The following is an 18177-nucleotide window of genomic DNA, read 5'->3' as shown; positions in this document are numbered from 1 at the left end:
ACTCAGGATTTTCCAATCTCAGCAGTAACGACATTTGGGCCAGATATTTCTTTGTTGTGGGGGACTGTTCTGTGCATTATTGGACACTTAGCAGAATTCTTGGTTTACACTCACACAGTGCCAGTAGCATTCTTCCCCCAGATTTGACAACCAAAAATTTATCCAGACATTGCCAATGTCCCCAAGGGAGGCAGAACTGCACTGATTGAGAACCACTGTTATAACTGAAGCCATGAATATGGATGAAATTATTCAAAGAAAAAGTATAAAGCGAAAATAGACAAGAGATTAGTACTGAATCTTAATGAACTCCAAAATGTAATGGCTGAAAAGGAAGATGGGCCACAAAGGAGACTGTAAAGGAATTACCAGACAGGAGGAAACTCAAAAGAGTGAGGAAATTAATGGAAAAGAGTGGTTTAAGGAGGAATAAGAGATTAATAGTGTTAAATGCTGCTGAGAGATCTTGTAAGAGAGATTGAAAAATGTCCATTAAATAGCACATGAAGGCAACTGATTAACTTAGTAACAGCCATTTCAGTTGATTTAGAGGATAAAAGATTAAAGCAAACTGAAGAGCAAAAGTGGGATATAAGACAAATGACACATTTTGGTAAGTGAGGGGTTTTGGAGAGGAGGAGGAATTTTTTTTTTTTTAACATGGGAGAAACCTAAAAGGTTTAAAAGTTGATGAATGGTCCCAGTTCTTTCAGTCAACATAGGATAAAGATAATCAATGGTATAATGTTCCTAAGAAAGCACAGGTGGAAGGACTGGCTCTGGGTTGGGGCAGAAACTTCTCTGTTTTAACAAAGCAAAGGTGCCTAGTATGATGCACTTTCCTGCAGACACGATACACTTTGCATTTCTAAATAAGAACTCAATACCTTTCCTGCAAAATCTGAAACTGCTCCTGTACTGCCCAATCTTATTGGTAAATTGCTATTTTCAACTATCCCATGGAACCCTTATATTCTTTTTCTTTCTCATTCTCTTTCCAAAATCTATTCCATTAACAATTTTTATCGATTCTACCTGGGTACTATGCTTTGAATCAGAGCCCTCCTTTTATTTCCATTGCCAATAAATGTGTGCATATTTTTATTACTAGCTCAAATATCACTTCCTTCTTGAAACATTATTTCATAGCATTAAAAGAAAAAAAGCAGAGATAATGTTAAAATAAAAAATTGTACCTTACTATGTTATTAATTATCCTCATGAGAGAGACCTGTTACTCAAAACATTTCATTCTTTACAATTTTTAATGGGGCCTCCTCTTTCTTTTTTTTTAATTGTTAAAAAATGTGTTCCAAATAACTACTTGTTCTTACATACCTAGCTTAAGTACAGCACTTATAAGACAACACTCCAATTGTTAAATAAATGTGGATTCACAAAGAAATCAGCCTAGTGGATGGTCTGATATTTAGAAAAACCATAAATTTGGGGAGAGGGTTACCAAACTTCCTCTAAATTCTAGAACACCTAAATACTAGTATTACCCAGCATCAGGTGAGCCCTTTAGACCATCACCTTGACCTGAAGCAATTTGTGGGGGAATAAAACGGTAAGATGACCTGGCTCTTATTAACACCCAGTTGAATTTGCTTTGATGAAAGTCTTTTGTTTCCAATATAACTTTTGGTTGCTCACTACTTCCCAGTTCTTAAAACTCTTGAGTACTCCAGTTTACTTTTGTTCTTTCCACTTTTCACCGGACTCCACTGAACTGTGTAAGGTTGAGAAGCTGATTACATATGGTCTGAAACCATTACCTAATTCTTTCACTTCTTTCGGTTACATTTGCCCACCAACAGAAAAGTTTCAGATTATTTGGTAAAAGCTATCCAGATGGAGCAGTTAGTGTGAACGTGCACAATTCGTGTCAACTCACATCTCTTACTTTCACAGGTTAAGGCCCTGAGGATGCTCCGCAGTCACCTGGCGCACCTGGCCCTAGAGGCCACGCCCTCGGGTCCTCCTAGCGCAGCAAAGCGGGAGGGGAGCTCCTAGTGCCTCCTGCCTCTCCCAGGCAGCAGCCTCACGCGCTACCCGAGCCGCGAGGCTACCTCCAGCCCCCTTGCTCCCTGGCTCCGCCCCCTCAAGCTCCCCAACGTCCTCGGCGTCGGGCCCGAGCCTGAGCCTGCGCCTGCGCCTGCGCCTTGGGTCCGAAGTCGGGGCGCGCGGTGGCTGGAACGCGGAGAGCGGCGGGTGGTGCAGCCAATGGGAGGCGGCGCTGGCTAGCGGCTGGGAGGCGGGGCCTGCGCGGGTGTTAGGTTAGCGCGAGGCGTGACCTAGTTGACAGGCTCTGAGGGGCTGCTGTGGCGGCGGCCGCGGGGTTGAGGCGGGTGGGAGCCGGAGCAGTACGCCGGCTGAGGGAGGAGGGCGGCGACTAGAGAGCGGCGAAAGGCGCGGGTGCGGAGCCTCTTTCACTTTTCCCTCCCGAGTGCCCCCCCCACCCCTCCCACTCCACACACACCCTGTTTGCCCGTGAGCCTGGGGAACTTGCAGCTTAAAGCCAGCCACCCCCACAGCAACATGTACCCCAGCAACAAGAAGAAAAAGGTGTGGAGAGAGGAGAAAGGTAACCGTCCTGTCGAGTCCTGGGGTCGGGGGCAGGGGTGGAAGGGGTGGGGTGGGGATGGGGGGACAGGGCTGTGTGTGCCGAGGCGCCCTCCGCCCGGCTTCCGCCTCGCGCCTTCCCAGCCGGTGCCGCTTCCCCCGCGGGTCCGTGTGTACACACGCGCGCACGTGCGCGCACCCCGGCGTGCACGCGCCGCCCCCGGGCACCTGCCGCTCGCACACTTGTGGGCTCACGCCCTTCTCCGCTGCCCTCCGCGCCGGGTCACCTTCTCCCCCAGCGCGGCGGTCCCCACCCCGCCCCGGACTCCAGCTGGGACTTTCGGAGTCCCGGCCGGGTGTCCCAGGGACACGTGCCCGCCAGCTGGCACCCCGGCCGCAGCTGCTGCTGCTCCGCGCCCGCTGAGCTTCGGCGGTTTACTCCGCGCCTCTGCGCCCTGCTCCTCTTCTGGCAGGGCGTCCCCACCCTCGCGTCTTTAGCCCTTTTGCCGGGCCCTTCCTTCTGCGCCGCAGTGTGACTTTCAGAACCTGGAGCTGGGGGGACAGGTGGAGAACCTAACACGAGCGTGTCTTGTCCGAGAGGCTAAGTGCCTTCAGAGAAGTCTGAATGGGCTCTTCTCTGCAGTGATTCCCTCTAAATTCCGATCCCATTCACAGTCTGAAGTTGTTCAGAGTAAGACTCTGAGACCGATGCCACTCTTCTGTGAATGAAGCCACCTCTGAGTTTTGTGCTGATCAAAGCTTAGCCAGATCAGGCAGATTGATAGTGACATTGAGGTCGGGGAGACACACAAAGTGTGCGACCCAGCGCTGTTTTCTCCCTCTCTCTCTCTTTTTCTCTCTGGTGTCAGAGTTAGGTAATAATCCAAGGTAAAACTTGAGTCTTTGCAGTTTTCTCCCTCCCACCCCACTCCTTTCTTTTTATTCTGTAGCAGCTAATTTTACAGAAATGTAGTAAAAAGGACTTGAATTGCTACTGCCAAGATGTACTAAACCGTGTATCAAAAGCGAGGCTGAGTGAGGGAAATGCACATCTCTCCTTAAGTATCATGTTCTTTATAGAGGAAGGAGGAAGGGGTGACTAGTTATCTTGCTAAACTCAGCTTCAGCTGCTCATCGCCCAAAAGCCAATAATTCTAGAGGCAGATGTCAATAGAAAGGAAAGTTGTTTTAATGAGAAAAGCCAGAGATCTCAGGAGAAAGTGGGCTCATGTCCTGAGACCAACTCTGAAGATTCTGCTCAGCCATGACAGTTTTTAAAGGGGAAAAGGGAGAAGACTCAGTGAAATCATCGAGATAGGACATTGGATTCTGCATGAATCTCTATTGTGAGCAGAATGGCTGACTTTCTTCAGCATTTTCTTGCCTGAGCAGTCTGCCTGCTGGATTTGCTAAAGGGGCTGTTGGGGGTGGAGAGCTAGTCATTTTCTAACTGCTTAATTTTCATTCTTTTTATCTAGGAGAAGGATCAACAGGTTAGGCAGGGCATGGTGTGTATTCAGGAGAGCATAAGTCGAGAGTTAGGTTAAATTGCCTGAAGATCTCATTGCTACAATTCTTTTACGGTTAGACGGGAATGAATAGAAATGGACAAACAGGAAAGGGGCAAAAGCAAAGTTTCCTACTGTCAAACTTCACTCAATTTCTGTGGGATTAAAACAGAGCTAATAACTAACTTTTTCATGCTGATTTAGGGCACTGCATTCTCACAGTGGAAGATGTCAACATTGGTCTCTAGCATCACCTCCTACAAGCAATTTTAGTTGCATGCTTATAATATGGGCAGAGCAAGCTACAATAATTTCGATACCCACAAAGACAATAGATTATTATGAGCAATAATGTTAATCCCATTCTCTTGAGGCCAGTTCTTAGAATTGTGCTAGCTGTAGATTCAGTACTGCCCAAGATGGGGCTGTCTGGTCATCATGCAGTTAGTGTTTTTCTCCTCTGATGGTAGTTATAGTATCTGTAAAACAACTCTGGAGTGTGCACTATACACTGATTCTGTGACTCTACTGTCCTAATCATTAATTGCTCAGTTTTGTACATGGTGGGGGGGGGGGCCCTCCAGGGTTCTGCTCTACTCCAGATTGAAAGTTGATTTCTCTAATAGCTCTTTACAGCCTATAGATTTTTATTGCAACTCCCGGTCTTTATAAATAAGGCCAAACATGGATAGAGAAAGAATAAATGTGGGAAAAGAATCCTCTGCATAGGGCCTTCAAACAATGCGTGAGAAAGGGGATGAGAGGGAATTTTTTTTTTTTTTTCACATTAACTCCTGGGAAGATTTAACATAGTATAACTGAACAACACAGTTAAAATGGTCTTTAAATATTGACAGACTAGGTTGTATTCCATTTAGTTATGCTTTAACAACTGGGCATATGTAGAACTACTTTTGGTGTCACAAAACAAACCCTGTTGGAGTTCCCGTCGTGGTGCAGTGGTTAACAAATCCGACTAGGAACCATGAGGTTGCGGGTTCGATCCCTGGCCTCGCTCAGTGGGTTAAGGATCTGGCGTTGCAGTGAGCTGTGGTGTAGGTTGCAGACTCATCTCTGATCCTGAGTTGCTGTGGGTCTGGTGTAGGCCGGGAGGCTACAGCTCCAATTAGACCCCTAGCCTGGGAACCTCCATGTGCTGCGGGTGTGGCCCTAGAAAAGAAAAAAAAAAGCAAAACAAACACTGTTGTGTTATCAGTCTGTATATAGCCTGATATATAAAGTAGTGTAAAGTAATTTTACTTTGTTTTCATAGAAGTTGAGTTTCAACAAGGATTTACCTTGTAAGCATTGAAAAATCTTTTATGCCCATTTTTATTTGTGGTCTTGAAATATTAACTTTGTATTATTGATAATAATGAAGGCAAAATAGTGGAAGATATGGAAATTGTTTTAAATTTATGAATAATTGATGAAATTTTAGCGATTATTTATGATCTTTTTTGTTATAATGTTTCTGAACTAACAATATTATAATGGTTTCTCCATTTAACATCTATGCTTTTGGATTGTGATAAGCATTTTAGAATCTTTAATGTCTTAAATTTTTTTCTTCTAATGATAGGGGAAATTATTCCTATATTAATTTTTTTTTCTAAACAGATAAGCAAATGCACCATTAAAGAAACATTTAACAAAGTATATTTTTGTCTTGTCCATGAAGTTTCATGTTAAAAGAAAATTGTGACTTGAGGACTTTTTAGTGTATGTGTCAGTGTCTTTTTAGGGTGTCTACTTTTGGAATATTTAATTTTTAAAATATAAATCATTATACTTCCATAAAAAATACATATATGTTATGCCATCAAGAAGGAGCTAAGGATTTCCAAAACAGTGGTTAATATTAAGAATATTAAGAAACTGATGCGTTCACTGGTGGCCAAGAGGGTTAAGGATGCAGCATTGTCACTACTGTAGCTTGGGTTCAATCCCTGGCCCAAGAACTTAAAAAAAAGAAACTGATGGACTAAAAAAAAAAAAAAAAAAGCTTAAAAAAAAAAAAGAAACTGATGGACTGTATGAACTTTTTTTGAATTGCACTGGAGAGGGTGGTATTGTATTTTTGTAGCTGTTATTTAAATCTAAAGGAAGGCTTACCCACCTCATTGAAATATCAAGGCATTCTATAAACATATTTTAACTCAGTGTACCATCTAATAAGTATGTCTGCCTATTTATATGCTTGTTTCACAAAGGATTTACTACAAACGTTAAACATTCTTTAAGAAAAAATTTTGTGTAAAGCCAAAGAAACTATATATGACTGTGACCCTCATTATGTTTCACTGTTTAAATAAATAAGGAATTTTCAAGTCCACATAGGTTAAATAAGTGCTATTGATCTATATTTTGAGCCTTAATTCAAAGCCACTCAATGTGTATTACCATTTCAAGTACTGAAAGTTAAATTATTTCGGTGCTTTATCTTAATTGTCTTATTATTCATCTTGTTTTTTTCTAAGTGTCCACACTTAAACTTTTTTTTTTTTTTTGTCATTTTTGCCATTTCTAGGGCCGCTTCTGTGGCATATGGAGATTCCCAGGCTAGGGGTCGAATCGGAGCTGTAGCCACCATCTACGCCAGAGCTACAGCAACGCGGGATCCCAGCCGCGTTTCCAACCTACACCACAGCTCATGGCAACGCCAGATCCTTAACCCACTGAGCAAGGCCAGGGATCGAACCTGCAACCTCATGGTTCCTAGTTGGATTCGTTAACTACTGAGCCAAGATGGGAACTCCCACACTTAAACTTTTAGGTAAATGGAATGACAGAGGCCATGTCATGTTCCCATATGTACTTCTGATACTTAATTAAAACTACAGGTTGATCTTTCAACTTGATATTGATATTGCAATTGATTTCAGTTGATACTGCAATATTTCCATATTCGTGATCTGAGCGTTTTTAGTAGTGCTTTGGTAAACACTAGTCATAACTTTTCCACCTCTGTGTTGTTTCAAATTTAGCATTCTCTTCAAACTTTCTATTCCATCAGGACCCTATCCCTTACACTAGACAGATGACATTCCCTTTTAATTCATGGAGAAAATACATACCATGTAACATAAACAGTCCTAATGTCTTTCTCCACAGTCTCTTTTGTTTTGTTTACATGTCCGTTGTCCTTTCAGTTTTCTTTGTGTCTTAGACGAAGCACTTCTTCATTTCTAAGATTAATCCCTCTGCTTGTGCTCTTTATTGCCTCTGTATTCTTTGAGATCTTGTATTATCATTTATTCCCTTTTGGGTATGTTTAGTATCTCAGTATCTCTGGGTTCCTCTCCTCAGCCTGTAATAACCATTAAGTCTTTTCTGCCCTAAAGTAGCCTTCCTTCCACAGGGCTTCATCTTAGAGTTGCTGTTCTTTTTTTTTTTTTTTTTTGTCTTTTTGCTATTTCTTGGGCCACTCCCGCGGCATATGGAGGTTCCCAGGCTAGGGGTCCAGTCGGAGCTGTAGCCACCGGCCTACGCCAGAGCCACAGCAACGAGGGATCCGGGCCACGTCTGCAACCTACACCACAGTTCAGGGCAACGCCGGATCGTTAACCCACTGACCAAGGGCAGGGACCGAACCCGCAACCTCATGGTTCCTAGTCGGATTCGTTAACCACTGCGCCACGACGGGAACTCCAGAGTTGCTGTTCTTACTTCTTTTCCTCAGTCTCTCAAAATCTCCAGGATCTGTTATACTCTAAGTAAACTACTGTTCCTGAAGTCATTCAGTAATAATGATTATGGTACTACTATTAAAAAGTTAAAATTTGAGTCCTGTTTTTGTGCCCAGCTTACATGCACTCTATCATTTAATTCTTAAAATAGCCCTGTGAGGTAGTATACTGTAAAGTCCTGAGCTTTGAACACCATTTGCCTGGGTTTGAATCCTAGTTATACTGCTTACTAGCTGTGGAACCCTAATTAAGTTATTCAATCCTTTTGTCTTAGTTGCCTCATATGTAAGTTGGTAATACCTGCCAACTTACTTCAAAAAGAAACTGAACCATAAAGAGATTAAGTTAACACAACATCACATAGATTTGCTTGCTTTGGCATTAGAATCCAGACTGCTCTGTTAACCATATTGCTCTCTTCTCACCTTTTTTTTTTTTTTTTTAACGGGCTGCAGGTGCAGCATATGGAAGTTCCCAAGCTAGGAGTTGAATTGGAGCTGTGGGCTGCAGCTGCTGGCCTACAGCACAGCTCAAGGTAATGCTGGATCCTTTAACCCACTTAGTGAGGCTGGGGATTGAACCCACATCCTCATGGATACTAGTTGTGTTAGTTACTCTTGAGCTACAACAGGAACTCCCTCAGTATTTTTCTTGACTCAGTTGATAAAAACCAGTGGCTTATTAATTTTTATTCTTTCTGATCTTCCTGTCACAACAAGATTTCCCCTCTTCTCATTGACACTCTTTCTCTGCTGGTTTCCACATCACTGGGAACTTGATTCACCTTGTACCTCCAGTGACATCTTAAGTTTTATTTTTTCCTCCTTTTTGTGTCCACTACCTAAATGTTGTTTGTTTGAGGTTTGGTCCTCTGTCTTACCCTCCCCATGAACTGCCTGTAGGACTGGAAGTGTAGGCTGTGATTTCCCAAATCTCTAAGCTAGATTTCTCTCCTGCCTGAGTTCCAGAGTCTTGATTTCAACTTGAATGCCCTTGGCATCTTAAATTCAATACAGTGTTGACCCTTGAATGTTGTAATATTGTGATTGAATATATCACATGTGATTAAAAATACTTTTTTTTTCTTTTTGGTTTCCTAATGTGGCTGAAGAAAAACCAGTTCTAAGAGCAGGGAGAAACATTGGTTCTCCATTTTTTTTGTGTTCACTTGTGTGTACATTAATACTTTCTGCAGTTTTTTTGTGAAAGACTTTTTTTTTTTTTTGTCTTTTTTCAGGGTTGCACCTGAGGCATATGGAAGTTCCCAGGCTAGGGGTTGAATCAGAGCTGTAGCCATTGGGCTATGCCACAGCCACAGCAACTCCAGATCTGAGCCACGTCTTCAACCTACACCACAGCTCACGGCAATGCCAGATCCTTAACCCACTGAGCGCGGCCAAGGATCACACCTGTATCCTCATGGATACTAGTCAGATTCATTTCCACCGAGCCACGATGGGAACTCCAGAGACTTTTAAAGTGGTTATTTTATGAGGGTTAAATTACCTAAAACTAGATACTATCCTTAAATCCATTCGCCTAAGCTACAGTGCCTTGTAAGATGCTAGAAGAATTTGGAATCCGACTAGGAACCATGAGGTTGTGGGTTCGGTCCCTGCCCTTGCTCAGTGGGTTAATGGCTACAGCTCCGATTTGACCCCTAGCCTGGGAACCTCCATATGCCGAGGGAGCAGCCCAAAGAAATAGCAAAAAGACAAAAAAAAAAATGCTGGAAGAATTAGAGAGTGAGAGTATGACTACTACTTGCTCTACATGGTGGAGACCTTTATTTGGTAAAATATGTGATGCATGACAGTTGACATATGCAATGAGTGAGTATGCCAGTGTCAGTTTATGTATTGAATATTGGTAAATCTTTGTTATTTCCTTAGATTCAAAATAAATAGAATTTCTTACATTTTTTTTCCCCCTGTATCCCTAGTGGATCATTTACGTACCATCTAGGATATGCCTAATCAACTTTGAGTGTTTGTGGTATACTTTATAGCCTAAGATTAAACTGTTAGGCATGGTATACAGGTTCCTCTATATTTTCATATTAACTTCTGCTTCTAGCTACTTTTCAATTCTGTTACTTTTCTTCCTTGTTACATATCTTGTAGCTTCATTAAACTATCCATATCTCCTCATCTTTGTTTACATTGCTGTATTAGTCTGAAGTATCCTTATTTGCTACCTCTTTATGGCAAAATTCTGCCTATCCTTCAGGAATCAGCATACACATCACCTCTTTTGGGCAGCTTTTGCTGAGAAGGTAGTACAGTATAGTGGCTAATGGTATATATATATAGGCTGTAGTTTTTGACTAGTGGAGATATCTGACTGGACTTTAATGGGAAGCTCTCTTGCTTTGGATAAACTACTGAACTTTGCTGTGCTTCATTTCCTGTCTGCAAAATAGGGGTAATAATACTATCTATTTTGCTGAGTTTTGGGAAGATTATTTTAATAAAGTTATATATTTGAAGTGCCTGGCACACAGTAAGTTTTTTTCCCCCTACTAATACGTATTTGACACCTTTTTGCATTCAAATACAGTGTCATTAGATTTGCATTTTGGTATTCTTCAAATCCATACCAATTCTTTGGTTAACTTAGCATGGTTAGTATTTAAATTATAAAATAATTCCTGAATTCAAAAGTTAAATACAAATGGAGATTCTGCTTTTATTTTACAAGAACGTTTACTGAAGATGACTGTAGAGGAGAGACGCAAAGAATACACAAGGGACTATGTTCCCCTGAACAGCATCCCATCTTGGAAAGAAGAGATGAAGGGCAAGAGCCAAAATGATGGTAAGTTTCTCAGAACATTTTCTAGGTAGATTCTGTTCCCATTTATTTATGATTTCTGCAAGACGACTGCTGATGAAATTAAATAACTGGCATTTAATAAAGAGATGTCTTTTTTTTCTATATGAAATAATTGTCATTCACTTGTTTTTAGTAATCTATTATTATTTAAACTTTGAATTTATATTAACATAATTCAAAACATTCAAAATATTGATTAGGTTCAGTTGTTTTGAATTTCTTCAAATTATTTTAAGGATTGGATTCAGTCTGAAGACAATGAATTAGGAAGAATAGAGAAAAACCAAGTAACATTTCACACAATTTTAGAGAAGAGTATGTATTTTGTATGGTATGATATATGTCTACCTATAAAGGATTTGTATGACAAAATTTACTCACTTTCAAAATTTTATAGTTTGAGAGTCTATTTGAGGGGAAATATGTGTTAGAATATAGATAAAATTTTAAGTATTAAAAAGGTATATGAAAATCTAAAAAACAACAGTAGATTTAATGGATATTTAATATACTAATCTCTGAATTAACACTCATTGGTGTTAATAGTCTGAATGTGAAATTTAGTAGAAGCAGGGTGGTTTTTTTGATAGAAATTGAGAGAGAATTGTAATTTTATGAAAGAGATTTAGAATGTCCTAATTTCACAGGTTGTAGTCTTAGATTGATGAGACTATGCCATATACTGTGGACGCAGAACAAGAAGACCATCATGGAATTCCTATGGACAAAATCTAGGAGAAATAGCAGCCGAATTAAAAGTAGCCTTTGGTGTCAGAAGAAACACATTTATCTGACAACTGGTTTGGTTTAGTCTTTAGAGAGAATTCTGTTTGTTTTTTTTTTTTTTTTTTTTCTTTAGGAGGGCAAAGCTCATGGATTCTTTTAGAGCTTACACTGCCTGGAAACGTGTGACCTTGGGCAAATGGGGTAGTGACTCTATCCCAGGTTCTATTGTGGTCACTGAACAAGCGGATTGGGATGTGCACATCTGATTTGCTTGCCCAGTGCCTTCAGTAAATGCAAGTTGTTTTAATAATGGCCTATGTAAGACGTCATTGAAAGAGAAGGTACTGCTGTGTAAAGAAAAGACTTCAGATCAAAAGAACAGAAATCTGGGCCTTGTCTGAACTAGGACCATGTGCCTCTTGATGTTGAGGTCTCAGTTATGTATTCTTTAGTTTATGAGAAACTGGTATTGAATACTTCAGCTCCACTTTTTTTGTGGCTAGTGAGTTTTCTCTCTCTCTCTCTTTTTTTTTTTTTTGCCTTTTGTCTTTTGTTGTTGTTGCTATTTCTTGGGCCGCTGCCATGGCATATGGAGGTTCCCAGGCTAGGGGTCCAATCGGAGCTGTAGCCACCGGCCTACACCACAGCTACAGCAACGCGGGATCTGGGCTGCGTCTGCAACCTACACCACAGCTCACGGCAACGCCGGATCGTTAACCCACTGAGCAAGGGCAGGGACCGAACCCGCAACCTCATGGTTCCTAGTTGGATTCGTTAACCACTGGGCCACGACGGGAACTCCCGAGTTTTCTCTTTTATTTGTGTTTCATTCACCTCCTGAATTTCTTTCTTGGTTGCTCTTGGTCAGTTTTTTCAGGATGTACATGGTGTTTTTGTTTTTTTTTTTTACAAATTTTGTGTTTTAGGATAGATTTTTGTTGCTGCCAGAATAATTGATAAAGCAGTAATGATAACCCAGGCTGTGTTGCTCAGTTTTGTGTCCGCTCACCTTTGCGTAGAGGCTTGGCATTACATTGCTTGCTTCTATTTGAATATTCAGCATGTGGGAGTGTAGGGTTGAACTGGGTTGTTAAGAGAACTCAGAGTTGGATGTTTTCAGAGATACCACAGAGGAACATATTTCCCACAGTCAGAAAAGATATATTGAATAAAACCTCACGCTGTTATTCCCTAAACAAGATCCTATGTATTTAATCCTATCTCCCAGTGTGAGCTTTATTAGTGGTTTACAACTGCTCTAAGTATTTCGGTTTTTTCCTTTATGCCTTTTTGAACATTAAATTTCTTCATTGGGAACTAGATGGTATGATCAAAATTGTGTTTCTGTTAAACGGTGTTTTATTTCCATGTAATGTTACTTCTCTCTATTGTGACCTAGAAATTGGTGACTTGTCTCTTCTTTTTTTCATGAAATGGAATGGCTCATTCTACAAGTAATATCTGTTAATTTCTTTACATAATATATATCTATTATAGTGAATTCTTCCAGTATTACATATTTGGTGCTCAGTTATGCTAAAACATTAATTAAAGTTTCAGTATTTTAATAGTTTGAAAGATCCTTTAAAAAAATGCCTTTTTTTTTTTCCTTTTCTTTTTAGGGACACACTAGCAGCATGTAGAGGTCTCCAGGCTAGGGGTCAAATCAGAGCTACAGCTGTCGGCCTATGCCACAGCCTCAGCAATGCAGGATCCCAGCCACGTCTGTGACCTACACCACAGCTCACACACCACAGTTCACAGCAATGCCAGATCCTTAAACCACTGAGCAAGGCCAGGGATTGAACCTGCAACCTCATGGTTCCTAGTCAGATTTGTTTCCATTGTGCCACGACAGGAACTCCTAAAAATACAAATTTTTAAAAAATAATAAAGGACAACTATAAGTACAGTTACATTTTTATATTTTATTTTGAAATGTTTAAGCCACTTCTTATGAAAGTATATGTATTTAAATAGGTATTGATAATTAAATAATTTAATATTTATGTGTGAAATTTCAAACTAAGTTTTAAAAGAAGTCTGTTTATAATTCTGTGTTATATAGTTTCTGATTTATAGGAAAGAAATAGTATTTATTGGGCTAGCACAATATTCTAATTTTAAATTTAGTAGTTTATCATTATTATCTACAGTTTTATAGAAGATCATTTTGGTCTTGATTTCCATGATTACATGGAAAGTTCTCAAGCTATTGTTTAAACATTTTTCTTTCTTACTTTGTTCAGGTTTCTTTTACTTTAGTAGTTAAATTATTCTTGTTATTATATTATAACGGTAACTTAAATAAAAAAGAGGGAAATGGCCAAATGGGTTTGTCATAATTTTGATTTTAAGCTGTTTTAACAAAAGGAAACCAAAAATTGCCAAACAGTATAAAATGAGGGATTTACCATTGCAGCTCAGCGATAATGAACCTGACTAGGATCCATGAAGATATGAGTTCGATCCCTGGCCTCACTCAGTGGTTAAGGATGTGGCGTTGTCATGGGCTGTGGTGTAGGTTGTAGACGTGGCTCGGATCTGGTGTTGATGTGGCTATTGTGTAGGCCTGCAACTGTAGCTCCAATTCGACTCCTAGCCTGGGAACTTCCATATGCCATGGGTGTGGCCCTAAAAAGACACCCCCCCCACCTCAAAAAAAAAGTTAATGCAGAAAAGAGGAAGAAAGTAGATAATCTTTTTACTTTGACTTACTACTTTGGCAATATTGGAAAGTTAGGGATAAGCAGAGGAAAGAATGGGAGATGATTACCAAAAAACACCCCATTTCCTTATTGTTCATGTTCATATTTGTCAACTAGTAGTAGTAAATCTCTGGAATTTTATGCTTCTGATTACTTCTTCCTCTGTGTTAGCAAATATAATTCTATTTCATTTGTCAGTTGCTCTGTTGTAGGGTGTGTCTCTAGCACCGGGAATAATGCCTCATGCATAAATGGGCGCAATCAATATTTGCATAATGCCTGAGGGGTTAACTATCTACCAAGGACAATTCTTTTTTCTTTATTTTTTTTCAAACTTTAAAATGAACATTTAAAAACATACATAAAAATAGAGTAGTGTAATGAACCTTTATGTGTTCACCACCCAGTTTCAAAGGTTAAGTATCATTTCAAGTATACTAGTGCCCCCTGCACTTTTCTCCCAGACTGTTTTGAACCAATTCCTCTATACCATATCAAACTTTAGCTGTAAATATATGTACGTGTGCCTATGCATATATCTCTAAACTGTAGGGACACGTTGTTGTTTTAATGTAACCACAATATTATCACCAAACCTGAAAATTAGGATTCTTTAATATAATTTAATGTCCAATTAGTATTCACATTTTTTTCATTGTTTGATAAATAGTTTTGCTTTTTTTGTATGTTGGTTTGCTTGAGTCAAGATCTAAACAGGGTTTACATATTGAATTGATATATTTCCTAAATCTCCTTTATTCTATAGTTTCTTCTCTTTCTGTCCCTTTCCTCCCTTGTAATTTATTTGTTGAAGAAAGTAGGTTACTTGTCTTTTAGAATTTTCCACATTTTTGATTTTGCTGAGGCATCTTTGTGATGTCATTTAACATGCTCCTCTGTGTTTTTTATGAAAGAGAGTTAAATTTAGAGGCTTAATCAGGCTTGAGTTTAGTATTTTTTTTGAAAGAATACTTTATAGATCATTGTATCTTTTTTCAAAATCTTTTTCAGCTTCATCTCTGGCATATGGAAGTTCCTGGGACAGGGATCGAATCCAAGCCACAGCTGCAACTCATGCTGAAGCTGTGGCAATGCTGGATCCTTAATCTACTGGGCTGGGCTGGGGATGGAACTGAAACCACCACAGAGATAATGCTCTTTTCTTGCCTTCTGTGCCACAGTGTGAACTCCTGTTGCATCTTCTTTTGCATGATGTCTGATTATCTTTCTCTCTGGTGGGAAGACTGATCACTAGGTTCAGGTATTGTCTGCCTAATCTATTCTTTGTAAAGTTCCCTGTCAACTTTTTACCTGGTTAATTTAGCAGCCATTGATGATTTGTTGCTTAGATCTATTATTTTATTAGGGGTCACAAAATAGTGTTATTCTGACTTTATCATTCCATCTTCACTTACTATTTGGATGTCTATAAATAACTTTTTCTTCTCAAGTTTTTGTTTTCGTGCAATACAGTTTATACGGAAAAGGCAGAAAATAAATGCTGGATTTCTTTTTATTTACCAGTTTTCAGATTGAATTGCTTTCCTGAAATCCTCCAAAGGTAACCAGAGAGTTCTTTCTTCTTAAGTTTAGCTCTCATTTTGAACCTCTCTTTCTCTTCCCCGTCCTTCTATCCTCTCCCACTCCTCACATATGTTAAATGGAAATATCTCATTTTAAAGTATAGTGCCCGTACAAATACATGCAATTACTAAAATGTAGTCCTAGGATATAATAGACAAAGATAGATATAGATATAAAAATGGGTAGATGATAGGATGGCATTGCTTCTTTGTGGGGACAGAAATTCAGTTCTCAGGTTTAATTGGAATGTGTTCTGTTCCCTTTTCCTACTTTTTGTGCTAAACTTCTGCTAGGATACCACTCAGAGAAGCATGACTTTCCCATGCTGATGCTAATTTTCTCTTACTAGTTGGTATCGGGGAAAATAGCTGCAGCTCTAAGTTTAGATTGACTTTGAGTCATTACTATTAATGTTTATATAAAACAGTAAAAGATGGAAAACATAACAAATGATGAAGATGAGTTAAGTGGAAACTATTCAACTGTTTTATTCAGGTGTGACAAAAATACTAAAAAAAGGATCATTTAGAAAGTTTGTATTTTATATCTTCTATGGAATAATCAAATCTTATTTACAGGTCATTTGAAAAAACTAAAAAATGTCTGAACTGTGAAGTCTTTGTCTAAATCTGAATCTCCATTTTTTGAAGTATATAAAAATATTCTGGGCTCTATGGGTTGACTAGAGGCATTTTTTGTAATCTTTGTTTTATTTATTTATTTATTTGTCTTTTAAGGGCTGAACCCGTGGCATATGCAGGTTCCCAGGCTAGGGGTTGAATTGGAGCTGTAGCTGCTGGCCTACACCATAGCTATGTCATATCTCAGCTGCATCTATCTGCAACCTACACCATAGCTCACAGCAATGCCAGATCCTTAACCCACTGAGCAAGGCCAGGGATCCAGCCTGCATCCTCATGGATGCCAGTCAGATTCATTTCCACTGAGCCACAACAGGAACTTCAGTTTCTTTTATACTAAAAATATCAGCATGGTTAACTTAGAAGTTCAGCTTTTTTTGTGTTTGTTTTTCATTAGAAATAATTCTACTCTTAAATGCTTTTACAAAAAAAAAAAGCAAAATGGCAAAAAAGAGTGGCAGTGGTGGTCAAAGAAAGAAAAGTTAAGTCCAAACTCCTGAGTCTCCATCCCTTTGAGATCTTATTTGAGTGTGTGCGTCATTTTTTTTTTTTTTTTAAACTGCACCTGTGGCATATGGAAGTTCCTGGGTGAGGGGTCGAATTGGACCTGCAGCTAAGGCCAACATCACAGCCACAGCAACACTGGATCCAAGCCACATCTGTGATCTCTATGACTCAGCTTGTGGCAATGCCAGATCTTTAACCCACTGAACGAGGCCAGGGATTGAACCCGATTCCTCAGGGAGACAGTGTTGGGTCGTGGTGAGCCATAATGGGAATTCTCTAATGTGGATTTTGAATTTTGTTATGTTTACGTATATCCCAAGTTGCTTATTGATATTTAGAAATCATGAAAGAAAGAACTTTAATCACATTTCAATCCCAGTGTGTAGTCCAGTATTTTATCCTTAGAAAATTTGCAGTAGCTGTTTTTTCATTATGCTTATTAACAATCAGAAATGAGGAAATAAGCATATAATTATATTGTTGAATATTATATGGAGAGGAGTAGGGACTGTATGGTTAAAGGAATAAATAATTTTAATAACTATGATGAGGTGGGCTCTGCCCCAGATTTTTAAACTATGTTAACTGCATTATTTTATTAAATATTTGATGTCATTAGTTGGAAGACAGGCCATAATTAAAAATGACTGAACAGTTAGGAAAACAGTATTTAAAGCAGAATGGAATTCAGTATGGATACAAAAATTGGAAAGGGATATTTTCTATTTTTGTCTTCTGATGTTGATTTTTTTTTAATATTTTCAGTTTGACACTATATATATATATTTGTCTTTGCCTTTTCTTGGGCCGCTCCCAGGGCATATGGAGGTTCCCAGGCTAGGGGTCAAATGGGAACCATAGCCACCGACCTATGCCAGAGCCACAGCAATGCAGGATCCTAGCCACGTCTGCGACCTACACCACAGCTCATGGCAACGCCGGATCCTTAACCCACTGAGCAAGGGCAGGATCAAACCCACAACCTCATGGTTCCCAGTGGGATTAGTTAACTACTGCACCATGACGGAACTCCTTAGCACTATATTTTAAAAGTGTTATAATCTGTATTAGCAGAAGAACACTCAGAGCAAAACACCTCAACTTTTGAGATACAAATCATTTATTTCGAGTGGGTGGTGATGATCTTAAAATGAATTGAATTTAAAAAAACCCAGAAATCTGTTTTTGCATCAAGTAACTATGACTACTCTTGTTCATTCATTAAACAATTATTCGTGGAGTTTTCCTTACCTGTAAAGATGTTTCACGAATAGAACTTACATTAGAAATAGACATTTTTTACTTTAAAAGTGAAAAGTAGACAAAGCTAAAGACCAGAAACCTAAAATGACCTGGCTTCTTCTATGATCTGGCCTATCTCCCTTTCCGCCTCTTATTATATCACTCCCTTTCT

At 39.4% G+C, this 18177-nt stretch overlaps 1 protein-coding gene across 3 annotated transcripts in view; it reads left to right on the top strand.

Annotated features, from left to right (window-relative positions):
- Positions 1 to 2315: 2315 nt before the first annotated feature.
- LOC125122839 (ADP-ribose glycohydrolase MACROD2-like) overlaps positions 2316 to 18177 on the top strand; it is an 86391-nt gene continuing 70529 nt past the window's right edge. For all 3 annotated transcript variants that reach the window (XR_007133917.1, XR_007133918.1, XM_047771654.1), the window contains exons 1-2: positions 2316 to 2587; positions 10463 to 10579. Coding sequence is in view for 1 of the 3 variants with exons in the window: in XM_047771654.1 (XP_047627610.1) it covers positions 2542 to 2587; positions 10463 to 10579 (163 nt within the window). In the remaining 2 variants the exon portion in view is untranslated. The remainder of the gene's footprint in view (positions 2588 to 10462; positions 10580 to 18177) is intronic.

Source organism: Phacochoerus africanus, chromosome 3 (genome assembly GCF_016906955.1).
Source record: "Phacochoerus africanus isolate WHEZ1 chromosome 3, ROS_Pafr_v1, whole genome shotgun sequence".
NCBI lineage: Eukaryota > Metazoa > Chordata > Mammalia > Artiodactyla > Suidae > Phacochoerus > Phacochoerus africanus.
Note: the sequence above shows the minus strand (reverse complement) of the source record. Positions and strands in the feature narration are given on the sequence as shown.